The following is a 22,605-nucleotide window of genomic DNA, read 5'->3' as shown; positions in this document are numbered from 1 at the left end:
ATTTCAGTATGTTCACGACCCCAGATTAATCCTAGCACGCCTATAATCTATGTTGGCCAAATCCTAATATTTAGCCAAATACAATAGTTTGGACACTCTTCCGAACAGTAGCTCAACTCCAGTCTGCCAGTGATTATAGAGAGCTGCACTGTCACGTCTCTTTCGGCGGCTGCCAGCACCGAGTGCCTGCGCAGCGCTCCCGCCCTCACCGCCCCTCACGGAGCGCCCGCCCCGCCCCGCCCCGCCCCGGGCGCGGAGCCGCCCCGCGCATGCGTCCCGCCGCGCCGCCAGGGGGCGCGCGCGGGGGCGGCGCAGAGCGGGCGGAGGGCAGCGCTTCCTGCGGGATCCCGGCCGCTTCCTGCGGGATCCCGGCCGCTTCCTGCGGCGGCTCCGCATCCGGGGGACGGCGCAGGGCTCAGCCGCACGAACCGGTCTCCGCTGCCCGCCCCGCCTGCCGCCGCTCAGGCCCTACGTGAGTGTTCCGTGGGGGTCCCGCGTGTGCGTGGCAGGGGGAGCGCCGGGGGCCGGGCTCTGGCGCCGGGGGTGGCGGTGGGCCCGGGCGCCTCTGTCGGCACGGGGGCTGCGGGCTGGCCGGCTTGCGTGCGCCCCGGCTTTCCCTCACGGTTCACTCGCAGCTCTGTGGGAAATGCGTGCTTGTTTGGAAACAGCGCCCACGGGGACAAGGGTACTTGAACTGTAAGTTATGAAACTTGTTTAGGGGAGCCTGGCAATCCCTGGCGAGGTAACCAGTGCAGAAAGTCACGGTAAAGGTCGCTGTCGCTGATGTGAGGCAGCGGTGTTGCTGCATTGTTTTGGGCTGGGAAAGGTAACGCCTCCATTGTTTGTTTTCGTGGTGTTCGCAGCTTCAAAGGCTAAACCGGACGCGTGTTTCTTCTGTGCCTAGCGCTTGAATTCTCATTCATCGTTCTGTTGCTAGCTCATTGTCTTCATAAATTGCTTACAATGTATATGGTGTGCTGTGGGGAGTGCCTGTTCTGCTCAGAGGGGAATGAGGCATGTTAACAGTCGTTCTGTTTACTAGAAATGGAAAAGTTTGGACAGCACATAAATACTCATTCAGCCTAAGTGTCAAGTGACTTGCTTGTTAAGCAACACGGTGTCGTTTCTTCGGCAGAACTGAAAGTGAACATCCAAGTAGTAACTTCCTTTAATACGTAATGCTTCCCCTGCCCACCCCATCAAATGGGAGAAAAAAGGAAGCACTCTAATAGCTTTCTCTTGCAGCTAGTGCAGCAATGTCCATGTATCCATGTATTTACTTTTCACTAGTGTTGTTATCACAGGAAGTAAAGAGCAAAGCCAAACCCAACCACATAAACTCCTCATTATTCTTTTTCCTTTGCTCTGTGCTAATGCTGCCTGTGTTGACAGTCAGAAGCTATCTGGCTAGTTGTACAGGATCAATTTTGAGTTTCAAAGATGGTAAACCTGTATTTTTCTATGACAGTCTGTTCAGTACAATAACACTATATATATATGATATTTGCAAAGCATGATTAGATTAATTGCAATTAGTATCATCATTTTACTGCTTTTTTACATGTCGTGTTGTGAAAAAATACCAACTTCCTGACATAATATGTAGTTCATGATTATCTGCACCTTTATGCTCTTAAGATGTGCTCAAGGGCTTTTCCCCATATATTGTGAATATTATTGAGGAATGTTTCACATATGAAACAAATTCCACTGGTACTTTTACCTGAGATGAAAACTGTTGTATCTTGTGACATGTTATTTTTTAAAAAATTAAACTTGAAATGGAGGGGATCATATAAAAATTCACTTCTATAAACATAAATAAAGTAAGCAGTAGTTATGAAACTTCAAAGTACGCAATATTTTTATTTGGTGTCTTGTATTGAAAGTAAATCCTGAGATCACCATTCTCCTAAGCAATTCCTGGAAGTACATTCTAGCTTACTTGAATTTTTAAACCAAGAGTTTAAAAGGTAACTAGTATTTCGTTTTGCCTGATTTAATTTCTTTTTTTTTTCCTTTTCTTTTTTAGATGAAAGGATACATGTTCACTTCAAGTAGAAAGGAGCATGTTCCCAAATTCTTCCAACTTGGGTCGTCCACCCTTCCCTCCAAAATACCAACAGCAGAGTACTTTCTTCACTAAACTTCCTCTAAATATACCTCCTACTCTTCTTTCTCACCAGCAAATTATTGTTCCTCCTTTTCATTTTCGCAATGCAGGGTAAGTACAGTAAGATTTGGTAGTAGGGGTTGGATCTGAAGGAAATATTTCTGTTTATGGAGGATGGTTTTCACTGTTTTTAACATTGAACTGCATTGAACTTCACAAAACACGAAGATGTCATACATATAAAAAAGAGCTATACAATTTTTCTTATGGACCTGCAAATCTTAATGCTCGCCTACAAAGTTAATAATGCAGTTGCACTGATTAGAGTTGTTAATCCACAGTTGAGTTTTAAAGATCTTCAGTCATATTTGTTTATTGGGGAGAACAGGGAGGAGATGAGAAGGGGAAGAAACATTTATTCTTTGGTCTATATTTGAAGACACTGTAGTGTTCTTTATGCTTTTGAATTTAACAGTTTCTCAAGTTAATTTGTTTGCTAACCCCTTCTTACACATACGTTATCAAGAATGAGCATTTTCTGTTTTTAGTGAAATACATATTATAGACTGAAATATATCTTCATATTGAATAGAAAAGAAAAATTTATTCCTTCTAAGAAAAAAAAAAAGACAGGACTTGTAGAGTTTAATATTCAGTTAACAACTACTAACCTATAAGAAGCATCTTGGTTATCTTATGAGTAATAGTTATGGACTGTAGTCTTTCTAGAGCTCTTTTGAACGGGAACGTTGAAGCTACTCCAGCTGTTATTCCAGTTGTTGCACTGCAACCAATGACTTATGGAAGTGTCAGTCCAGTGTCTAGATCAGATGCCTTGACGTCATTTCAAGGAAGAAAGTAAGTTCTTTGAGTGTGTGTGTGACTAATATTGGTTGTAAGGTACCCATTGTGAAGAGTGTCTGATACCAATTTCTTATGCAATTTGGGTTATGGTAGAAATTGCGTTACTGAATACTTGTTTTCTTTTTGATGGAAACAGGCTCTTTACAGTGTTGTACCTGTTTGAGAATCTTAGAAGTACTCTTCCAGCAGCTGTAGCATTGCAGAAGTGATTTAAGATTCTTTAAGTATTATTATTGTAATACTGCAGTGGATTGTAGTCTGTGTGGGCTTGACTTTAAGCTGGTTTGTTGTTCTGAATGTTCTTTCCTGTTAATTTGTCAAGTTACGAATAAGAGTGCACCTTCAAGGTTTTATGGGAATTGTCATTTTTCCTGAAGACACATTAGGTGTTTTTTCGTAATTTTCTTAACTATGTGATGTATTATTTTTCAAATATAAGGTGCTAAATTCCGGCATGTGTAAGTTCTTTTTTTATGGAGGATTTTATGGAAACCTAGTTTTTGTAGGTTTTTTAAAATTGATTTTACATTACTACCTTTGTTATTTTAGTTGCCACAGAAAGGAAAATTTTGCATAAAGGTTTTTGTAAGGTTTAAGTTTCTTTTAATGCTTTAAAAAAAACCCCAGTTCTCTTTGTTAGTTCAGATATACTAGCTGATACATGTTATAATTGTGGGAATCAGCTGATTGGAAGGAGGTTCTATGTAGTCTGTCTTCAGTATTATCTTCTGTATGCAATTTTTTTACCAAACCTAACATGAAAAAATAAGCACAATCAAATATATGCTATTAAGTTATAGCTGAGTGTGTACTTTTCCCATGAACTAAGGAAGTTCCTGGTTTCATGCATGCATCTTTTCTTCTTTGAGCAGGCTGTTCTGTGAAAAACTATGCTACGTTGTGAGATTTGTAGTCAGCTTAAACAAACTTGCCATTTTGTTTTCAGTTGGTTAAGTGCAGACACTGGCCTTAAAGAATTGCATCAATCCAATTCTAGGGTAGCTTCATTTCTGCAGTTTTGTTCTCTTTTCCCATTCTGTGTTTGTTTCACATAATACCTAGGATGGGCATGCCTGTTCTGTTGCATACCTGGGTTTAGTGAAGTAGTTATGTCATTAAGTATTAATATTTGAACTTTTTAGAAACTGTCTTTTAATCATAAATTGGAGCTTGTGAACTAGAGGAATTACACAGTGCCTCTCTCTAGGAGACAAAGTCAGCAGAGAGTTCCGGATGATGCCAAGCGGCAGCGGATTCATTCACACGATTCTGACTCACCTGTAGTTAACCAAGCAGTGCCTTTACCAGAAGAACGCAGATGCTCGTTCCCAGCATCAGTTTCAGTGCAGTCTCCAGTGTTGCATGCCCATGGCTCTCCAGCCTTAGGTGGATGTGTCCCTCCTTTGCAAGATACTTTGTTTCCAGACCCTGCAGAAACCAGGCTCCCTGTTGCCAATGACAAGGTAATGGCTTTCTGTGCCTGTGCTTTACTTCTGTCTTCCGAGTAGGCAGAATCCAGAGGTGCTGTGGGAGACCACAAACATTTCTGCCAGGGTTTTTGACAGTATCGTGGGGTATCTGTTGGTAAGCTGCCATTAGAAGAAGTATCAATAATGTAGCTGCTGCTGTGGTTCTACACCATCTCCTTGTCAGTGCTTGGGTTTGAAGCATGTGGGGGCAAGGGAAGTCAGGATATTGTTTCTTTGTGTTGTTAATTTACATCCTAATGTCAGAAAACCTACAAGTCTGCTCTTGGAAGTAAAATTTGGAGAAATAGTCCATTTCTCAACATGATATGAGGTGGGGAGAAATCTGACTAAAAAACCCACTGTAGTAATGTGGGAGGAGCCCATATTTGGCCTGTAAAGATGTTCGCTACCTCTTTTCAAGAAAGCATAAAAGTTATTGTCATAGCTGTTCTGGAATATAGAAGAGAATGGAGTTTAGGACTGTTCTAAATTGTTTAGTTTAGAACTGTTTCTTGTTCTGCACTTCCATGACAAAAGGGTTTTGGTATTTTTAGTGTAAGCATATGCCTGTTGATTATAGAATGTAACAGTGTTGTGAAAGGAGAACAGTCAATATCTCCTTCCAGCAAAGATCTGACTTCTTTAATAGTTTATGTGGGATGAACAAGAAAGCTAATTTAAATCGGGTTTTTAGTGATTTTTTTCTCCCTATTACTGGTAGGCAAACTGTTGACGTTAACATCAGCAGAAGATGTCTCTGATCATTCACTACTTAGTCCCTGAAATGCTGCATATACTGATGATGCAAAAAATATTTTCTCTGGTTTGACATTTTATAACAAATGGAACAAATTTCAAGTTAAAAACTTAGCAGAAATTTTTTTAGGAAACTATTCATTGTGAATTTAAGTGCAGTAAAACTCTAGAAAATAGAGTAGGTCATGTGAAATGGTGCTGGGTTTTGCATTAAAAACCCCCAACCTTCTATGTTTCATGTAATTGCATGTCTGACAGGAAAGAATATTCACTTTGATGTATCTTTACTTTTTGTATGCATGTGTCCAGTTAAGTCAGCAGGTTCTGGAGTTGTTTCAAGCATGTCGGCAGCAGGCCTCTGATTTGGACAGAAAAGAGCTCTGCAGAACAGAACTCCAGAGGGAAATTCAGCTTATTTTTCCACGTATGTTTTGAATTTGATTACTTAATATCAGTTTGCATGTTCTTCACGTTTGTGATTCTTCCTCCCTCTCGAACTGTACTATGTCACATCGTGTAATTTTTTGTTACTGTTCTATTACAGAGAGCAGACTTTTTTTGGTTGGGTCCTCTCTGAATGGATTTGGCACCCATACTAGTGATGGTGATTTGTGCCTGGTGATTAAAGAAGAACCAGTAAGTAATTTAAAACATACATAGTTAAAACGAAGTCTGGTTTTATGTGTGTGCTGTTAAAGGCTGGAAATGAAATGACTAAAAAAAAAGTCTCAAATCTTTTTGATTTAGTAACATAGTTTTGCACTCATAATGGCTACAAACTGAGCTCAGTAATGTGCAGATAAGAGTTCAACCCTATCAGCCTAACAAAACTTTTTTTAAAGCTTTACCTTCAGTTCATAAGTGAAAAAATACAGCAAAAAGGAAGCAGATGCCTAGAATGAGGAAGAAAACTGTTTAAAGAACTCTTTTAGATGCAGAAACAACTTCTATTAAGTAAAATTTTATATTATTTAGATTCATAGTTACCAGTTTTAGTGATTAGGTATAAAATATATTTAGTATTTTAAATATTTTAGTGATAAAAATATGTTATGGGTTGAAATTAGGTAAAGAGAAAGGATACTTAAATTTAAATAGACCATAATCTTGAAAGAATTGAAGCATTATTTAAAGGAAAAAAGAGGACATTTTTGTGTAAATGGGGCTAGGTTTTCATCTAGGTCTGTGATTTTTGAATATCTGATAATCACTTAGCATTTTGAGTATGGGTTGTTTTTTACATTTACTGTGATAAATGTGTATGTAGGCTGTAGAATGTGTTGGGGTACATGTTCATGTATTACTCTGAGAAGTAATTTCATTTTAAAAGCAAAGCATACTTATTTTGAACATTTAAATGAGAGATAACACCTTTTTTCATTAATTTTAATATCACATTTCAGATGAATCAGAAGACTGAAGCAAGACGTATACTCAGCTTAGTCCAAAAACTCTTCAGTACTAAACTTTGTAAGTTACCGTCTAAAGTGAGGTGGGAAGATTATTGGCAGTTCTGGAAGACGTGTTGATACTCAATTGCAACTAATATATGTAACTGCTTCTTGTCTAGGTTCTAATCACAATACTCTTCAAAGAAAAATTATTATAAATATTTAGTAATGTTACTTGATGCTGATGCATGGTAATTAGAAAAACAACATTTTTCTTGAAAACTAGTGGACTTCAGTAATGGATAACATCTCAGACGACTTTTGAGTTGTGGAACACAATAAGAAGGGAGTAGATTTCTGTTTGGGATACCTCTGTTAGTGAACCCTTGCAAGTATCTTAGACTGCAGTGTCTTCCTGAGAAATATACTATTAAGAATTTGTAAAATAAGATGTCGCTCATAGTAGACTGTGTAGATTGATTTTTTTCTTTTGAGAAGTTATTAACTTAGGTGCTTAATGAAGAAAGTAATAAAAGTTGACAATACCAGCACATACAGATAAAACATGTCAATTTGTAGTTTCTGTAGTTTATTGTTTAGACTCTCTTCAGATTAAGAATTCACATGGGCAGTTCTTGACTTAAATGTGAAAGCTTTCTACTTCAAAGAGGCTTTTGTATCATCCTTTGAATTGTAAAATACCCTTAATAAAATAATAGGACATTTACATTATATCAATGATTTTAACACCGTGCTTTCCAGACTTGTGATAGATTCTTTGATGCTACTTATAGTGATGTTCTGAACACTCCTGCAGTGATAAAAGGAACAAATCACAAATTTAAGTGCAGACTTCAAAATGTCTTCATTGGCAAGCATGCATGCACAGATTTTAACAGCTCATGTGGAAGGAAGACTTGATACATTTATTGCTGAGTAGGCATCTGATATTTAATGCTTATTACTCCTGATTATTGACATTTGCATAAATCTGAAAGTTAATTTGGGTTTGTCTGTGGTGCAGCTCTCTCCCGTGTTCTCTGACAGCACAGTGATAAAATAGGTGTGTTTTCAGGGATCAAGAAGGTTCTAAATGAGCTTTTTCGAGAGCTCTTGTTCTGTGACAAAGTGTTAGACAAAATCAAGTTCCTTTACCAGTGTCAGAAAGGTATGATTGTCATGTGACCCCCCCAAAGGTATTTGTGCCTTTGCCCATTTTTGATGCTTTCGTAATTCTCTGATACCTTGCAAGAGTATTTGGTCAGTTTGATTTAATCAAAATATTCTATGGAAGGTAAGGCAGGACAGTACTGCTGTGATTACTGCTCCTGTCAGGTGCTCTTAGTTGTGGTATGCAGACCTCTTCTGTCATCTCTTCAGAATCATAACATCACTGTGGCATTAATTCCTATACCTAGCAATCTGTCCTGGGTCTGTGTATGGGTGTTTTGTGAATAGAACTAATAGACAAAAGTTGGTTGAAGATGTTCAAACCCAAAAGGCTTTGGCACATGGGTCTTTCCACTTAGATTTAGCTGATTTACAAACTGTAGCTGAACTATGCCTCAGTTTAGTACTTCTGGAACAAGAGGTGTCCTCGTTTCAGGTGAGATAGTTAATTTTCTTCTTGGTACCTGGCACAGTGCTGTGGTTTGGATTTAATATGAGAATAATGTTGGTAACACACTGAAATTTCAGTTGTTGCTCAGTATTGCTTACTGTAAATGAAGGACAGCTTGTCTACTTAAAATGTATAAAGCTGCTTCTCAAGTTTTGTGCTACCCTGTTGGTGTGTATAATACTATTCTATATTTTTAATATTTTTAGTATTAGTTAACTATTTCTTTCTTCTGTGGAAGAGAGACTCCAGCATGTTCTCAACAAGTGTGTGAGCAGTCATGAAACTTACTGTTGCTTCACATGAGAAAATCGAAATAACCATAGTTTGGGCCAACTATGAAAGCTAACAAAGTGTGTGCTAAGAAGTAAGAGAAACAACAAGAGAGAAAAAATATAAGATGCTATTTAAAATAAGTTCTTGCTCTGGTTTTGTGAAAGAGTTAAAGAACAAAAAGAAATAAGGGCATTTGTGGCATAGATAAAGTTTTAGAACATTTTTAATATTTTTCCCCATCACTTTGGTTCAGAAACTTGGGAGAAGTTTTTTCTATCTGTACCTCTCACAACATCTCCCTATTTGTTCTGGGACTCTGCAGTGTTCCTGTGCATTCCAATATAAGGATAGTAAGAGTGTGATTCTGTGCTTATTATGGCTTAATTCTGTGGCGGATAGTTGAGGAAGCATTCCAAGTGCAAATTAGATCAGTCCCTTTCACAATTTGCCTTCAGAACTTTAAGCATCCTGTCTTTTATCCTTCATAGAGAGTTGAATGGGATTGTTAGATTAGGAGGTTGGGGAAGTGAATTCAAAATTTTTAAAAGCTCTAGCTTGTTTCAGTTTCAGGTTTGTAAAAGGTAGCAAGTGCGAGCAAGGAATTTTAGTCCATCAGATTCAAAGTTTTATAGCATAAGATTTTCTGTGTTGTAATTCTGCACCTAGAATACCAACTGAAATGAAAATGTGTTCTGGTTTTGAATAGTCTAATCACAGAGAAAAGTGGAAAAAAGCTTCTGGTATTTTATTCATTGTTTTTGTGGGGCACATTACTCTTAAAGGTATGTGTTGTGTTTCTCCTAGAGAAGAGAGATGTAGGGATAGCAAATATATAATCCATATCAAAGACTGGCTGATCATGTGTAACTTCATGGCTTATTTGTTCAGATACCTGGAAATGTATTTTTTTACAAGATTGGCTGGCATTCCCAGAACTGTGTGCTGAAGCCAATGTCTTTAGAAATGTGAAGCATTAGTTTGGGGTGATAACTGAAGAGGTTGTATCTAAACCACTGACAGTAAATGTCAGACTGATTCCTCACTTCAGATTCATCTGTGTGGGATTCATTTAAAAAACACCTTTATAGTGTTAGGTTGACAGGTGTTTACAGTCTCCATAAATAACAAAGAGCTAATTTTCCCTTAGATTTACAAAGAGGTACAGTAGCACTAAGACTAGGGTGTCGTGGTTAGGGGAGGAGGTGAATTTTTCTAGGGGGATGTGGGCAGTTTAATCAGTAATCAGCTTTTCTGCTGGCACCTGGATTGGTCACTCAGAAGTTTGGACACGCCTCTGAGGACACAAAGAGTTAAAAGCAGGAGTCTGAGGGGCTCGGCTCTCTTTTCAGATCTTAGTTTTAGCAGAGAGACGTGTCAGGCCTCTTTCCCCTGCCCGGCCACGAGGCTGGGTGGGGGAGGGGAAACACGTGGTCAGCTCAGGTAAGCCGGAGCCCCCCCGGGGGGGGGGAGAAGAGAAGGGACAGGACTGGAACTGAGCTGCCCTGTCTAGGATGGAGGGGTGGAAAACTGTGGAAGTGCCTTCTGTGTGTGCTCACCCCCTCTCCTCCCCTCAAACTCCGGGAGAAGGTGCTCAGCCACGTGGGGGGTTGCCGAGCCTGGGAATGCTTCTGCCTGCACTCTGCTGAGAAGAAACTGTTAACCTTTGCTTGGCAGAGAGAAACTTTTCTTAGACATTGATTCTCATGACTAGTAGTTTTTCGGAGAGAGAGAAGCGGCTTAGGACTGAGATGATAAAGCATGATTAGAAAGAACTCGATAGAAGAATGAGAGGAGTAGCCTTAGAGCTGGACTTTTCTTGCATAATGTCAGCTATGGACTGAACTTGAGTCTCTTTTGAACATAAACTGCATTTTTGAGTAGATGCAGCTGCCCCTTGCTTTTGCTACAGTGACTGGCACTTGAAGTGAGTAGCGAGCAGAGAAGAGAGGGGGAGGGTGAGGTGGCACCCTCTGCCCTCAGGGCAGACCTGCTCTTGGAACCCCGGCCCTTGGGTGAAAAGGGAGAGAGCTTAGCATGCAGCATCTTTAAAAAGCCCTGTATGCAGTTTTGGCCTATGAGACAGCAGTGAGAGCGCTAGACATAAGAAAAAGAGAGTGTCACCTTAGCAGACTTCTCTGGACGGTGCTATGGGTGACATGGAAACACATAAGGGGTAGACCTGTGTTTTCTGAGGAACAGTCTGTAGTGCGAGAGAGACTCTTCTCTCCCTTGCTGAATTGAAGATTAGTTTGTTTTTGAGTGGTGATGGTTTGATCTAAAACCCAGAAGTTGGTCTGTGAAGAGTGATGGGTGGGGAGGTAGAAACTGGGAGAAAAAAATGTTCTAAGAAGTTTTTATTTCTGTCTCTGTATGTGTTTAAGAGTATTTCTGTCCCTGTTCTTATGTAATTAATAAAGTTTTGGTGGGTTTTTTTTTTTGTTTTCAAGGTTTAAGCCTGCTCTGCTCTGTTCCTGATCACATCCCACAGGAGTTGTTAGAGAAAAAACATATATTCATAGGTGCACTAACATCTGGCCAGTGTTAACCCATAACATTCTTGGTTCCCTGACCGGGAATCGAAATTTTTAAGTGAGTAATAAGAATGATACAATGAAAACTGTGAGATATGATCAAAGAGGAACAAGAGCAAAGCATGAATTAAGTGATGATGTAAATTTATAGACGTAATGTTAGTTGTTATTTTAAGACAGTGTGTCCTCAGAGGCGAGGGGTGGAGACTGTCGTGGTTAGGGGAGGAGGTGAATTTTTCCAGGGGGATGTGGGCAGTCCAATCAGTAATCAGCTTTTCTGCTGGCACCTGGATTGGTCACTCAGAAGTTTGGACACGCCTCTGAGGACACAAAGAGTTAAAAGCAGGAGTCTGAGGGGCTCGGCCCTCTTTTCAGATCCTAGTTTCAGCAGAGAGACGTGTCAGGCCTCCTTCCCCTGCCCGGCCACGAGGCTGGGTGGGGGAGGGGAAACACGTGGTCAGCTCAGGTAAGCCGGAGCCCCCCCGGGGGGGGGGGAGAAGAGAAGGGACAGGACTGGAACTGAGCTGCCCCGTCCAGGATGGAGGGGTGGAAAACTGTGGAAGTGCCTTCTGTGTGTGCTCACCCCCCCCTCCTCCCCCCAAACTCCGGGAGAAGGTGCCCAACCACGTGGGAGTTGCCGAGCCTGGGAATGCCTCCGCCTGCACCCTGCTGAGAAGAAACTGTTAACCCTTGCTTGGCAGAAAGAAACTTTTCTTAGACATTGATTCTCATGACTAGTAGTTTTTCGGAGAGAGAGAAGCGGCCTAGGACCGAGATGATAAAGCATGATTAGAAAGAACTCGATAGAAGAATGAGAGGAGTAGCCTTAGAGCTGGACTTTTCTTGCATAATGTCAGCCATGGACTGAACTTGAGTCTCTTTTGAACATAAACTGCATTTTTGAGTAGATGCAGCTGCCCCTTGCTTTTGCTACAGTGACTGGCACTTGAAGTGAGTAGCGAGCAGAGAAGAGAGGGGGAGGGTGAGGTGGCACCCTCTGCCCTCAGGGCAGACCTGCTCCTGGAACCCCGGCTCCTGGGTGAAAAGGGAGAGAGCTTAGCATGCAGCATCCTTAAAAAGCCCTGTATGCAGTTTTGGCCTATGAGACAGCAGTGAGAGCGCTAGACATAAGAAAAAGAGAGTGTCACCTTAGCAGACTTCTCCGGGCGGTGCTATAGGTGACATGGAAACACATAAGGGGTAGACCCGTGTTTTCTGAGGAACAGTCTGTAGTGCGAGAGAGACTCCTCTCTCCCTTGCTGAATTGAAGATTAGTTTGTTTTTGAGTGGTGATGGTTTGATCTAAAACCCAGAAGTTGGTCTGTGAAGAGTGATGGGTGGGGAGGTAGAAACTGGGAGAAAAAAATGTTCTAAGAAGTTTTTATTTCTGTCTCTGTGTGTGTTTAAGAGTATTTCTGTCCCTGTTCTTATGTAATTAATAAAGTTTTGGTGGGTTTTTTTTTTTGTTTTCAAGGTTTAAGCCTGCTCTGCTCTGTTCCTGATCACATCCCACAGGAGTTGTTAGAGAAAAAACATATATTCATAGGTGCACTAACATCTGGCCAGTGTTAACCCATAACATAGGGTATCAGAGTGGAATCTGCCCAATGGTGGTGTAGTGGAAAGTGTGTAACAGCCGGGACGAGCAAAGGAATTTGAACTCAACTGAATGACTTTGAAGGACTGTGCAGATTGAGTGAATTCCAAATAATCGACAGTTTCATCCTGTGGTGGGTTGTACCTGCCTGGATTCTTCATGAATGTGGATTCAGACTTCTGTGTTGTCCAGTTTCTCTTTCTATAGTATAACCAAATCAATGAGAGCAGGCTACGTGCCCAGAATGTCAAGGATCTTTTGGTCATATACCATGTTTTAGATTAATATTCTGTACAATTGCTTAATCTTCAATTTTGTAAAAGAAGAGAGGGAATTAAGTGCTACAGTCTTCTTTGAAGCCATTATATTCTTTTTTGCTAAGCTGTTGTTCGTGACCTTTCCATAGACATGCCCAAAACTGTGGAGCAGCTGTATAGATTTCTTTTCACATGTTTTGGTGTAGCCTCACTGGTCATAGCTTTCATGATCACATAGCCAGTTTACCAAAGCACTTATTCAACCTGTATGTATTTCAGAATTCCACATCCTGTATTTGTAACTGTTTCTTCCCCTGTATGTATATACAAGGTACAATATAGATTCTGCTAACATCTAGCATCATTGGTCTGAGCCAAGAAAGAGAATACCAGCAGAAAGTTACTGCCTTCTGACTTCCTCTTATCTCATCTATCTTCCTCCTTGCTTTTGGGATTATATTTTGGGCTGTATCTTTTTTTCTTAGCCAACTAATCTGACACAAGCATCCACCAAGTGTAGGGAGACAAGGATGTGTTTGGAAGTGGATTGCCACTAGAATGAATTCAGTTAACTTCTGAAGAGCATTGGGAGGGGTCATAGTGAGGAAAGTTGAATTGCTATGGCATACAGATAGATGTCCACTGTTGCCTACCATGTATTAGTGCATTTGGAATCTTTGCCTTAAATTTGATAGTGAAAGGAGAGGAGGCAGAGAGCTTTGCATGCTTTAGACTCTCGCTTTAAAAATGTTCTGGGATGCTGGAGGAGGGATGGCTGGATGTGTCTGAAGGTGCAGTTAGAAGGAGGGGATGCTTGTGTTAATTAGCAGGCAGTGAATATGAATGGAAATTGTTCATTTAAGATTCTCCCATTAACATCAGTAAATTAATAAGATTATCTTTTATTTTGAGTGCCAGTCTTGTGTGTTGCTTAGGCTTGTGCAATGCATTAAAATCCAGATAAAAGATTGCCTCAGGTCAAGTATGTCTGAACATGCATATCCACCAGTCTCAGAAAGTCTCAAAAAAAAAAAGTTTGTTTTAATTGAGTATTGCACAGCAATGTTCCACCAAATCTGAATTTGTCATCCAAAAGCAGTGGAGATGATGCTTAATGAAGGTGGGGATTCAGCTGATAGAAGTACCTTGTTGCTTTTTCTGGCGGGAAAGAAAAAAACAGATTTTATTCAAGGTTATTTTTAGTCTGTATTACTTGTACTGTGCATGCTTATTGATGCTAATCTGAAGTTAATTTATGGAGACAATGGGAAAATGTATAATGTTGGATATGGACAAATTCAAGTGGTCATAGATTTGGCAACAGAAGTAATTACTGAAATCATGCCTTTTGTCCAAATTCATATCATGTAACCTACAGGCTCTACCTTTCTTTCTTTTCTGTTACTTTCTTGGGCACAGTATTCATTCAGGATTGTGGGAAACTACTGAATATAGGCTGAGGTATCATGAAGTCTAGGGAAATCACAACAACATGGCTGATGCAGCAATTTTGGGGAGCTCAGTGTGGAGGGTGCATTTGGTGGCTCTGTGAGAGTGGCTGAGCTTAGTATATGTGAGTTTGGATGGTCTGGCATTGAGCCTGTATGTTTATACCGTGTAGATTATCATCTGATAATCATCATCAATGTGGATTTATTGCATGTCCTATCACTGTTAAAGCAAAAGACAGATAAAGCTTATCCCAACTTTGATAGAAAGCATTTTCAGTAGCATTTCCTGATATGTACTTTATCATTCAAATGAACAGTTTTCAAAACAAGTTTTAAGCTTGTCATTAGCCATCCTGATCAGATATGTCCTTGCTCCTTTATTTTTGTACCTTAATTACAACTATTCAGGTTTGTTTTACAAGTACTGTTCCATGAAAGCGTTGTAGTACTGCATTCCTTACATTCAAATTTCTTTAGAAAGTCTTCTACTCTATATTCTACTTACTTCTTCTCTAATGTTTAGTGTGAGGGGTGTTTCGCCTGCTTTCCTAGGTTTGGGGTCTTTTTGCTATAGTTGCCAAAGGTTACCTAGTTTAGCACAACCCTGCTAAATAGAATAACCTGCTATTAAATCAGTCAATAAGATTCTATTACAGGATCTTTTATTAAGATCTGCATCTTGCATGAAACTTAATTGCATACTTTTCTCTCTTTCAGCAAGCTACATTGAGCGACCTCAGCTGATCAGAGCAAAAGTGCCAATAGTGAAATTCAGGGATAAAGTCAGGCAAGTATTCTGTTCAACCTAATCTTTTTAGACTTAGACATGGGAAAGTATTCTATACGCATGCTGCCCTTAGGAGTAGTCTTAGTAAATGTGTGTTTATTTGTGTGGTGCTGTATTTGTGTGGCAAATTTGTAGAGCTAGCATGCAGTGGTAGTCAAGCTTACTGCCTTGATGGTCTGAAGCCTTCTTGCAGTTGAGATGCTATTGGGTTCCTGTGATGTGAATTAGAAGCAGCACATCGCATATTTCTCTGGGTTATTTGTACATTGTGGACTCCAAGTTAACAAGTGATTTGACAGCAAAACAGTGGTAGGAGAAAAACTGTTGTGAAATACAATTTTGCTTGTTGTGTAGACATAGCTATAGAGCTATACAAACAACACTGAAACAGATTGGCTTGTGGAGATATTTTCTTATATTCATTGTATATTCATTATGAAGACATGAGAATAATTTAGCGGGACATACTAGGACAGATAATGATGTATTTCTTATTATGTGTGATAGATGTATTTGACAGGAAAAAGTCCTGCAAACACTGAAATATGATGACAGGCTGACTAATGTTCATATCTTGGTGTGTTCATTGACTTAGTTTTGTAACACTGATATGTATCAGTTTCCTGTAGTAACATAGATTCATCCTTCTTTGTAAATTGGACTTTGAAAGACCTTAATGTAGCTTTGTTAACCTCCCAATAGGGTTTGTTCTAAAATTTTGAAACACTGTCTCTGTCTTTTAAAAACAAATGAATGTACTTTTGTGGTCTTTCTCTATGAAAGCATATCACCTGTTTTTATCATGATATACCTTTATCTTGGCTAGGTTCCTGCCCTGATAAACTACATCTGTCATGTTTACAATTTGAATTGAAACATCATTTTAACCTTTTGTTTCAACTGAGATTATACACACTTGTTCAGGGTTTTGCTTTATGCCTTTTACTTCATTTATACCCAATCCCATATTTACTTGAGTATAATTGCCTACCTTCTTTTAAAAAATTTAATGGTTTTTACTTTCTCTTCTAATGGTACAGAAGGCTTCTTCCATGCTTCCTGGAAGTATGGTACTTGTCAAGCTAAAATTTGAGTTATTTGGATTAGCTACATATAGCAATGCTAGTCTTTTCATATATAAATGAAATGATAAATTCCTAGTGCAAATATTGAATGAATTATGGGATTATAGCAGGAATATATTTTTTTCCCAATTTAAAATGAGAAAATAAACTTTAAAAAGAAATGTTTAGTGTGGAACTGGATGAAAGTGATTGTGTGAGAAGATTGAAGTATTTTTGTAAGCACTTATAGTCCGTAGTAACAGTCACTTTCAAAAAATAAGTCATGATAATTATATACCTTACAGAGAGGATTTAAAGAACTCCTTATTTCCCACTAAATCTAAGTATGATCTTCTAAGACTAGAAGCAGGACATTATGTTTTTTGCACAGGAAAAAACAGTACTGTTTACCATTTGGTTTTATGTATTTTCTTTGGGAAGAGAGGACTGGCAAGAATTCATCATTTTGGGTTAGGAATTTTTTTGGATTGTAGTTTGTTTTTGTTTTGTTTTCTGTCTTTACAGTTATATTTCTCTTATATAATCTGTCACCTCCCTCCATGTTTTGTCTTTTTATTTAAGCATTTATCTCTTTCCAGTCCCTTACTGGCCTCTTGGCTTTTGCAGGCTCAGATGTACAAAAAATTCATACTCATACATTTTTTCACAGAGGTCTTGATAAATGGATTGGATATCCTGTATCGAGGGCCTATCATTGCCAAATTTGGAAACTAAACATTACAAGCTTCCTGTGAAAGCTATTTTTTTGATGCCCAGCTGCTGGGAGAAGGTGGTTGAATTCAATGGGTGGTATCTCAGTATCTGAAGATGCACATTCTAATGTGTATATTTCAATAAATGAAAAAAAATTCATATATAACTGAAAATAGCTGTTTCCCCTTTGATTCAGTGAATGAGAAAGCATTCAGTTTGTATTTGTTCTCTTTTATAACCTTTAAACTTGGGGGTTTATAGTGCTGTAAAAGTAAGAGAAGATCCACTGCACTTAAAGACTTAGCATCTTTGTGGTTTTGGTAGTCTTTCCCAGGAAATTATTCTAATGCTGGTTCTGCAAGCCTTTGATCAATTATCAAGATCTTTATCCTGCAGGAGATAGAAAAACTTCCTCTTCTGCTACAGTTGTTGTGCAGATGACTGTGTTCCTCTCCTTAAGTGCTTTTTAGTAGGACTTGAATCCAAGCAGTACAAAACTTTTTTCACTTACCACCACTTCAACAGCTGTTAAACATGCACAGTAAACATACAGTAGAATTTGTTGCAATCAGCATCTAGTAAATAGTCATCTTGTCAATTTGGATTGATTTGAATTACACATGCAATCTGACATTTTTTATTATATTTGCACATGCAGTTAATATTCTCGTGGGTGTTCATGCTTATATTTACAACTGTGAAGTGGTAGCTGAAGCTTGTTTATTTCCTGTACTGTTATGTACTGTGTTCTTACAACATATAAAAGGTTATGCTTGATACTAACTCAGGTTTAAAATCATGCAGTAGTTGTGATGCAAAGGATGTTTTGATGTAAAAAGTGTTGAAGAGATGTAAAAAATGTAAAATGTTCAAAATATTTAAAAAATTTCTTGTAGACCTAAAATTATTGTCTTTTACCAAATTTAATGAATTTCAGGTCTATGTTCCCCTTATATAGTTAAGAAAATCCAAAGAAGTATTTGGCTGAATGAAACTTGTGCATCTAAAATGGAAATAGCTGTATATCACACCTACTTCTTTGTCTAATAATAGGCTCTTCTTGTTGCAAGTTAATGTTGATATGGCTTATTAACCATGAATGCAGTATCATATATTGAGTTCTGTGAGTAGTTAGGCTGTATATGCAGTAGGAAATTCAAACTTTGGGGTAGGTTGTGTTGTAAATAAAACAGTGCTTGTTTGCCTTATTTAATCTTAAGAGAATGAAAAGTACCAAACCTGTTCTATTGCAAAACATACAGTGTTTATTCAGTATTGGTTTTATTCCAAAAATGTAATGATTCTCTCTTACTGTCATGGCAGAAATGACTCTTACCTTCTGACCTCTTCCAGGTCTCTTTCTCGGGTCATTGGCATAATCTCTATTGCCTCAGAGAATCCTTCCTGGTATCAAAAGTTATCTGAAGTAAATCATGTAGTGCAAGTGTAGTTGGGAGAAAGAGTTGGTAAAAATTAAAAATGCTGTCTTAAGTTGTCCAAAAGAGAAAATTTGTACCTACATGTTTGCTTCATATAAAACAACAATTACATTTTTATAACAAAGGCATTCAAGTCTATAAGTGACTCAGATGCTATAAACAAAACTACAGGAATCAGGGCATTTAAAATTCTGAAGAAAATTTCTAGGGCTTTATATTAAAATTATATTTCTCCATAGCTGTCATAAAGTAGGTAGTAAATGTTCAGAAATTGAATACCATAATGCTTGATTTTTTTTTCCTCCCTAATAGCAATGTGGATTTCGACTTGAATGTAAACAATGTGATAGGTATAAGAAATACATTCCTTCTGAGAAGCTATGCATTCAGTAAGTTTTTATTGTTTCTTATTTCTTTAAACTTTGCTTTTATAGATTGTAGTTTGGTATTTATATGCTACAAAAATTTAATAGATTACTATATATATGTAATTACCTATTTAGCTATATTAAGTAGCTTTAAGGTAAGTTCTTATTGCTCATTCTACATACATGGAGAAAATAGCTAGGTATGTTTTTAATTGAATATTATAATATTCAGAAGATAAAAAAGATGCTTCATATTAAGGTCCACATATCTACTACAGGGGCTACTTCAGGTATTCTGCAGATAATTAGATCATGATAGTAATGGTTATCTCGTGCTGTAATCCCCAGCTTCTTTTATTTCCTTACAGCCAATGACAGTATGGATGGCTGATAGCCAGCTATGTCTGTATGCTGTTGCAGAGTCTTTCCTTGGACAGTCCAAAGTACTGCTTCAGTATTTATATTAATGCCAAATGAGAATTGATTTGTATCTGCTCAGGAGTTTGCATTTTAGGGAGAGATTGTGAAACAGCCTTGTGAAAGGAAAGTAGTAACAGCAGGTAAACTAAGGGTTTCTTTTCTTAGCATTGCAATGTCATTTGGCAGATAGGTACATAAAGGAGTGTGCCTCAGCCTTATTCTTCTAGGACATTTGCATTTGTTCCTTTACTACCTTTTTCAGTTCTTGCATTAAGGAATTTCTTTCTATTTAGGGTAGGCAGTTACCAATAGAAGCTAACTTCATTAGTTAATTTTTACTAGTATTTCAGTCAGAGTTTGTGTTTCATATTAGATGTTACTAGGAGTGTCTACAGCTTGTCCTGGATCATTTGATTAACTGTGATTTCGTAACACATTCAGGAAGGTGTATGACTGGAAAAGGATTTGCATCCAAGTTTAAAAATATTAGGAGGTAATCATTGTCATTTATGACTGCAGATGAGCACTCACTTCACCAAGTCTAATGTTGGTATATTTGCTTGTAGCTTCTGTCACAGATTATCTTTACTCTTTTCAGAAAATCACTGTAGGGCAGACAAGTCCAGATGTGAAAAAAGTGGTGGAAGCAGTCCTAGTATCCCACTTCTCTTACAGCGTGTTCTGCTGTGGTGCTTACTTTTATAAGGCCAGCAAAATTAACTTAATGTTTCCTGGTGAAGGCTAAACAATATTTTCTTAAGGTCAAGGAATGAGTTAGTAGTGAAGGGAGACTTGTGAATGAAAATATTATCTTGTCAATGTTCTGGACCTTCCTCAATAGTCAAACTGTATCATACAGCATACAGCTTGTCTGTCTTGTCTTCTGTGGACCAGAAAACTCAGGTGACATAGGGCACACAAAACTAAATGGAGGCTTTTATCAGTCTTTCTCCATACTTTTGTAAGTCATACAAGCAAGAGTGGATAGCATTATATGTATTATCCTGCACACTTAAATATGTAGTTGAAGGGCTTCGACCAAATTATCAAATTACCTCTAATGTGGAAGATGTATTAGTGTATTTTCCATTGGAACAAATTAGGTGCTCAAGCAAACAAGGGATTAACTATCTTAGTGAACATGACAAAAAAGCTAAAACTCCAAAAATTTCTGTGGATGCTCTTCTGTCTGTTTTGAAGTTAACTCTGCAGTGTTGGTGTATGAGTGTTCTAGAAAACATTAGGATGATGAGGCTAGGTGACACAAAATGTCCACACAAAGTGTGGCCAGATTAACCAGAGCTAGACGACAGAGTCTGTGCTGTTATGTTACCAGCATTTGTTGAAGGGGGCATTTGATTGATTAATCAGCAATTTTTGCTAAATAGTTTTCAGTTACTGGAAGCAGGACTTCTTAGCTTTGTGCAAATAACATTACTGAGCATTTTCTTGAGGGGCAACTTGTGTCAAAGTATCAAAATTTACTGGCCATATTGCACACTAACTTTGTTATATACTAATTGCAGGCACCAGCACACAGAATTTAATATCTCAAAATTAGGTCAACTAAAAAAAGATCTTTTCTACTGTGACACAATATGGCTGTGTTTAAAACTAGAACCTATTTGCATTTTTCTCTCATGAAAAAAATCTATTCCAATTAATGCATCTTCATGTGGTGTCTGTACAGTATTTTTATGGCATCTCACAATTAGTGTACTAAGTTTTATTTTTTAGTTCAACCACTGGTGAACACTGTAAGGACTAAGGATAAGGAGTTTGGTTGTTTCCAGAAGGTCTCCCAGATCTAGCAGGATATTTATTCTGAGAAGAGTACCACCTAAATGGGCATGTGTGCTGAACCACTCTGAAAATGTTGTGAAAAAACCAGGCTTGATAGTTTTAGAGAACAACAGAGACCATCCCAGCTGGTGCAGTTGTAGGATGTGTTTTGTGCTCATGACGTGATAAGCAGAATACAAAACTTTGTATACTGATGTCATGTTAGAAAAGATACTCAAGAATGAATAAGCTTTTAAGGCCATTGTAAGGCACTTGACTGAATTGATGATCTGCTTCTGCATACCTGCAAATAACAAAGTATGCTGCAGAGTCCCAGGAGTTTGTGGTGAGTGATGGCTACCTACAATAGATTAATACTTTAATTAGAAGGTTATCTATATTCACCAGAAATCCAGAAGATTATATCTGGAATATGTCTGTACTTATGTCTTTCGTCATGAAATGCATATGTGTTAATTAATAAAATGTATTAATTTAAAGAGATGTTGTATCTAACATGTCATCTACATAAAAAGCTATTGAGGACAAGACAAATTTAAAATTTATGTTTGTATGCAGGGGTTACTGCTCTCATGTATCCATCTGATGTAAACTTAAGAATCAGCTGTGTCCTCCAGTTACAAGAATTCTTTTTCCTGCCTTCAAAGTTTGTACAGCGTAAATAAAAAAAAATGACATAGGGTCTGTCCTGGCAGCAAATCATTTCAGGGAAAATTGGTATAGTGAACTGGAGAGACCTTAGAAGTAGAAAGAGATGCTTTGCAAATTTCCTGGTATACCTCTTGTAATGTGTCTGTGTATCTTACTACTCAAAAGGCTGTTTTCAAATGCAAATATTTTGTTTTGATTTTTTAGGATGGATAGTAATTGTAGAATGACTAAATGCTATCGAATGCCTGCAGAAAGTAACCTTAGAATACAAAACTACCATGTTGATCAAGTGAGAGCAAATGTTGATTAATTGCTGTCTAGTTAAATGTACTTTTTTGAGATGTGTTTATTTTACTTGCAGTTGAGAATCGAGTTCGTCCATTAGTACTTGTTGTTAAGAAGTGGGCAAGTTTTCATGAGATAAATGATGCCAGTCGTGGTACTTTAAACAGCTATAGTCTTGTGTTGATGGTTTTGCACTATTTACAGAGTAAGTATTTTTTACATGTTGAAACTGTCCCATTTAAGTTAATAGTTGTGTAGTTTTCCTCTTTAATAAAGTAAAACAATCAGTAGTCATCTTCTACACAGAAATATTTAAAAGTAAAGTGCGTTTATTCCATTTCCTTAGTGTTGCATTTGTCTTTAACACCTGGATCTGTTTTTTGGAGCCAGAGTTACCAGTTCTAAAAAGGTTTGAAAAAAAATGTTCCTGCAGGATACTGCATAGCTATAAAATACACTCAAGTACTATTCACAAAAGTGCAAAGGATATTTGCTGTACTTGTCTCTGGCAGCTGCCACAAATGTCTAAGAGAGGTGAAAAAAAGGTTCAAATAATCCTTTTTATGCAAAACTGATCAGTCAGATGTCTTGAGAGTATCAACAGTCCACAAACCAAAGAGGAGCCTTTTACCTGTGCTTCCTCAGCCTTTTCTGTGGGAAGAAAAAAAGACGTGAAAAAAAGCACCTGAGGTGTGGCACTGTACACTGTACATGCATCTAAGCAACAGATTTTTAGGTTCTGATGTTTTAT

General features: G+C 38.2%; 1 protein-coding gene across 2 annotated transcripts in view; it reads left to right on the top strand.

Annotated features, from left to right (window-relative positions):
• Positions 1-318: 318 nt before the first annotated feature.
• TENT2 (terminal nucleotidyltransferase 2) overlaps positions 319-22,605 on the top strand; it is a 44,512-nt gene continuing 22,225 nt past the window's right edge. Inside the window, exons 1-10 of one of the 2 annotated variants that reach the window (XM_063422340.1) lie at positions 319-472; positions 2,033-2,224; positions 2,843-2,971; positions 4,185-4,440; positions 5,512-5,626; positions 5,747-5,838; positions 6,606-6,672; positions 15,041-15,110; positions 18,640-18,716; positions 21,931-22,059. In XM_063422340.1, coding sequence (XP_063278410.1) covers positions 2,070-2,224; positions 2,843-2,971; positions 4,185-4,440; positions 5,512-5,626; positions 5,747-5,838; positions 6,606-6,672; positions 15,041-15,110; positions 18,640-18,716; positions 21,931-22,059 — 1,090 coding nt within the window. In that variant the 5' untranslated portion in view covers positions 319-472; positions 2,033-2,069. Of the gene's footprint in view, positions 473-2,032; positions 2,225-2,833; positions 2,972-4,184; positions 4,441-5,511; positions 5,627-5,746; positions 5,839-6,605; positions 6,673-15,040; positions 15,111-18,639; positions 18,717-21,930; positions 22,060-22,605 lie in introns of both variants that reach the window. The other variant, XM_063422339.1, reaches the window with a different exon arrangement.

This window comes from Prinia subflava, chromosome Z, assembly GCF_021018805.1.
Source record: "Prinia subflava isolate CZ2003 ecotype Zambia chromosome Z, Cam_Psub_1.2, whole genome shotgun sequence".
NCBI classification, from domain to species: domain Eukaryota; kingdom Metazoa; phylum Chordata; class Aves; order Passeriformes; family Cisticolidae; genus Prinia; species Prinia subflava.
The sequence above is the reverse complement of the archived record's forward strand: the minus strand, read 5'-3'. Positions and strand labels throughout refer to the sequence as shown.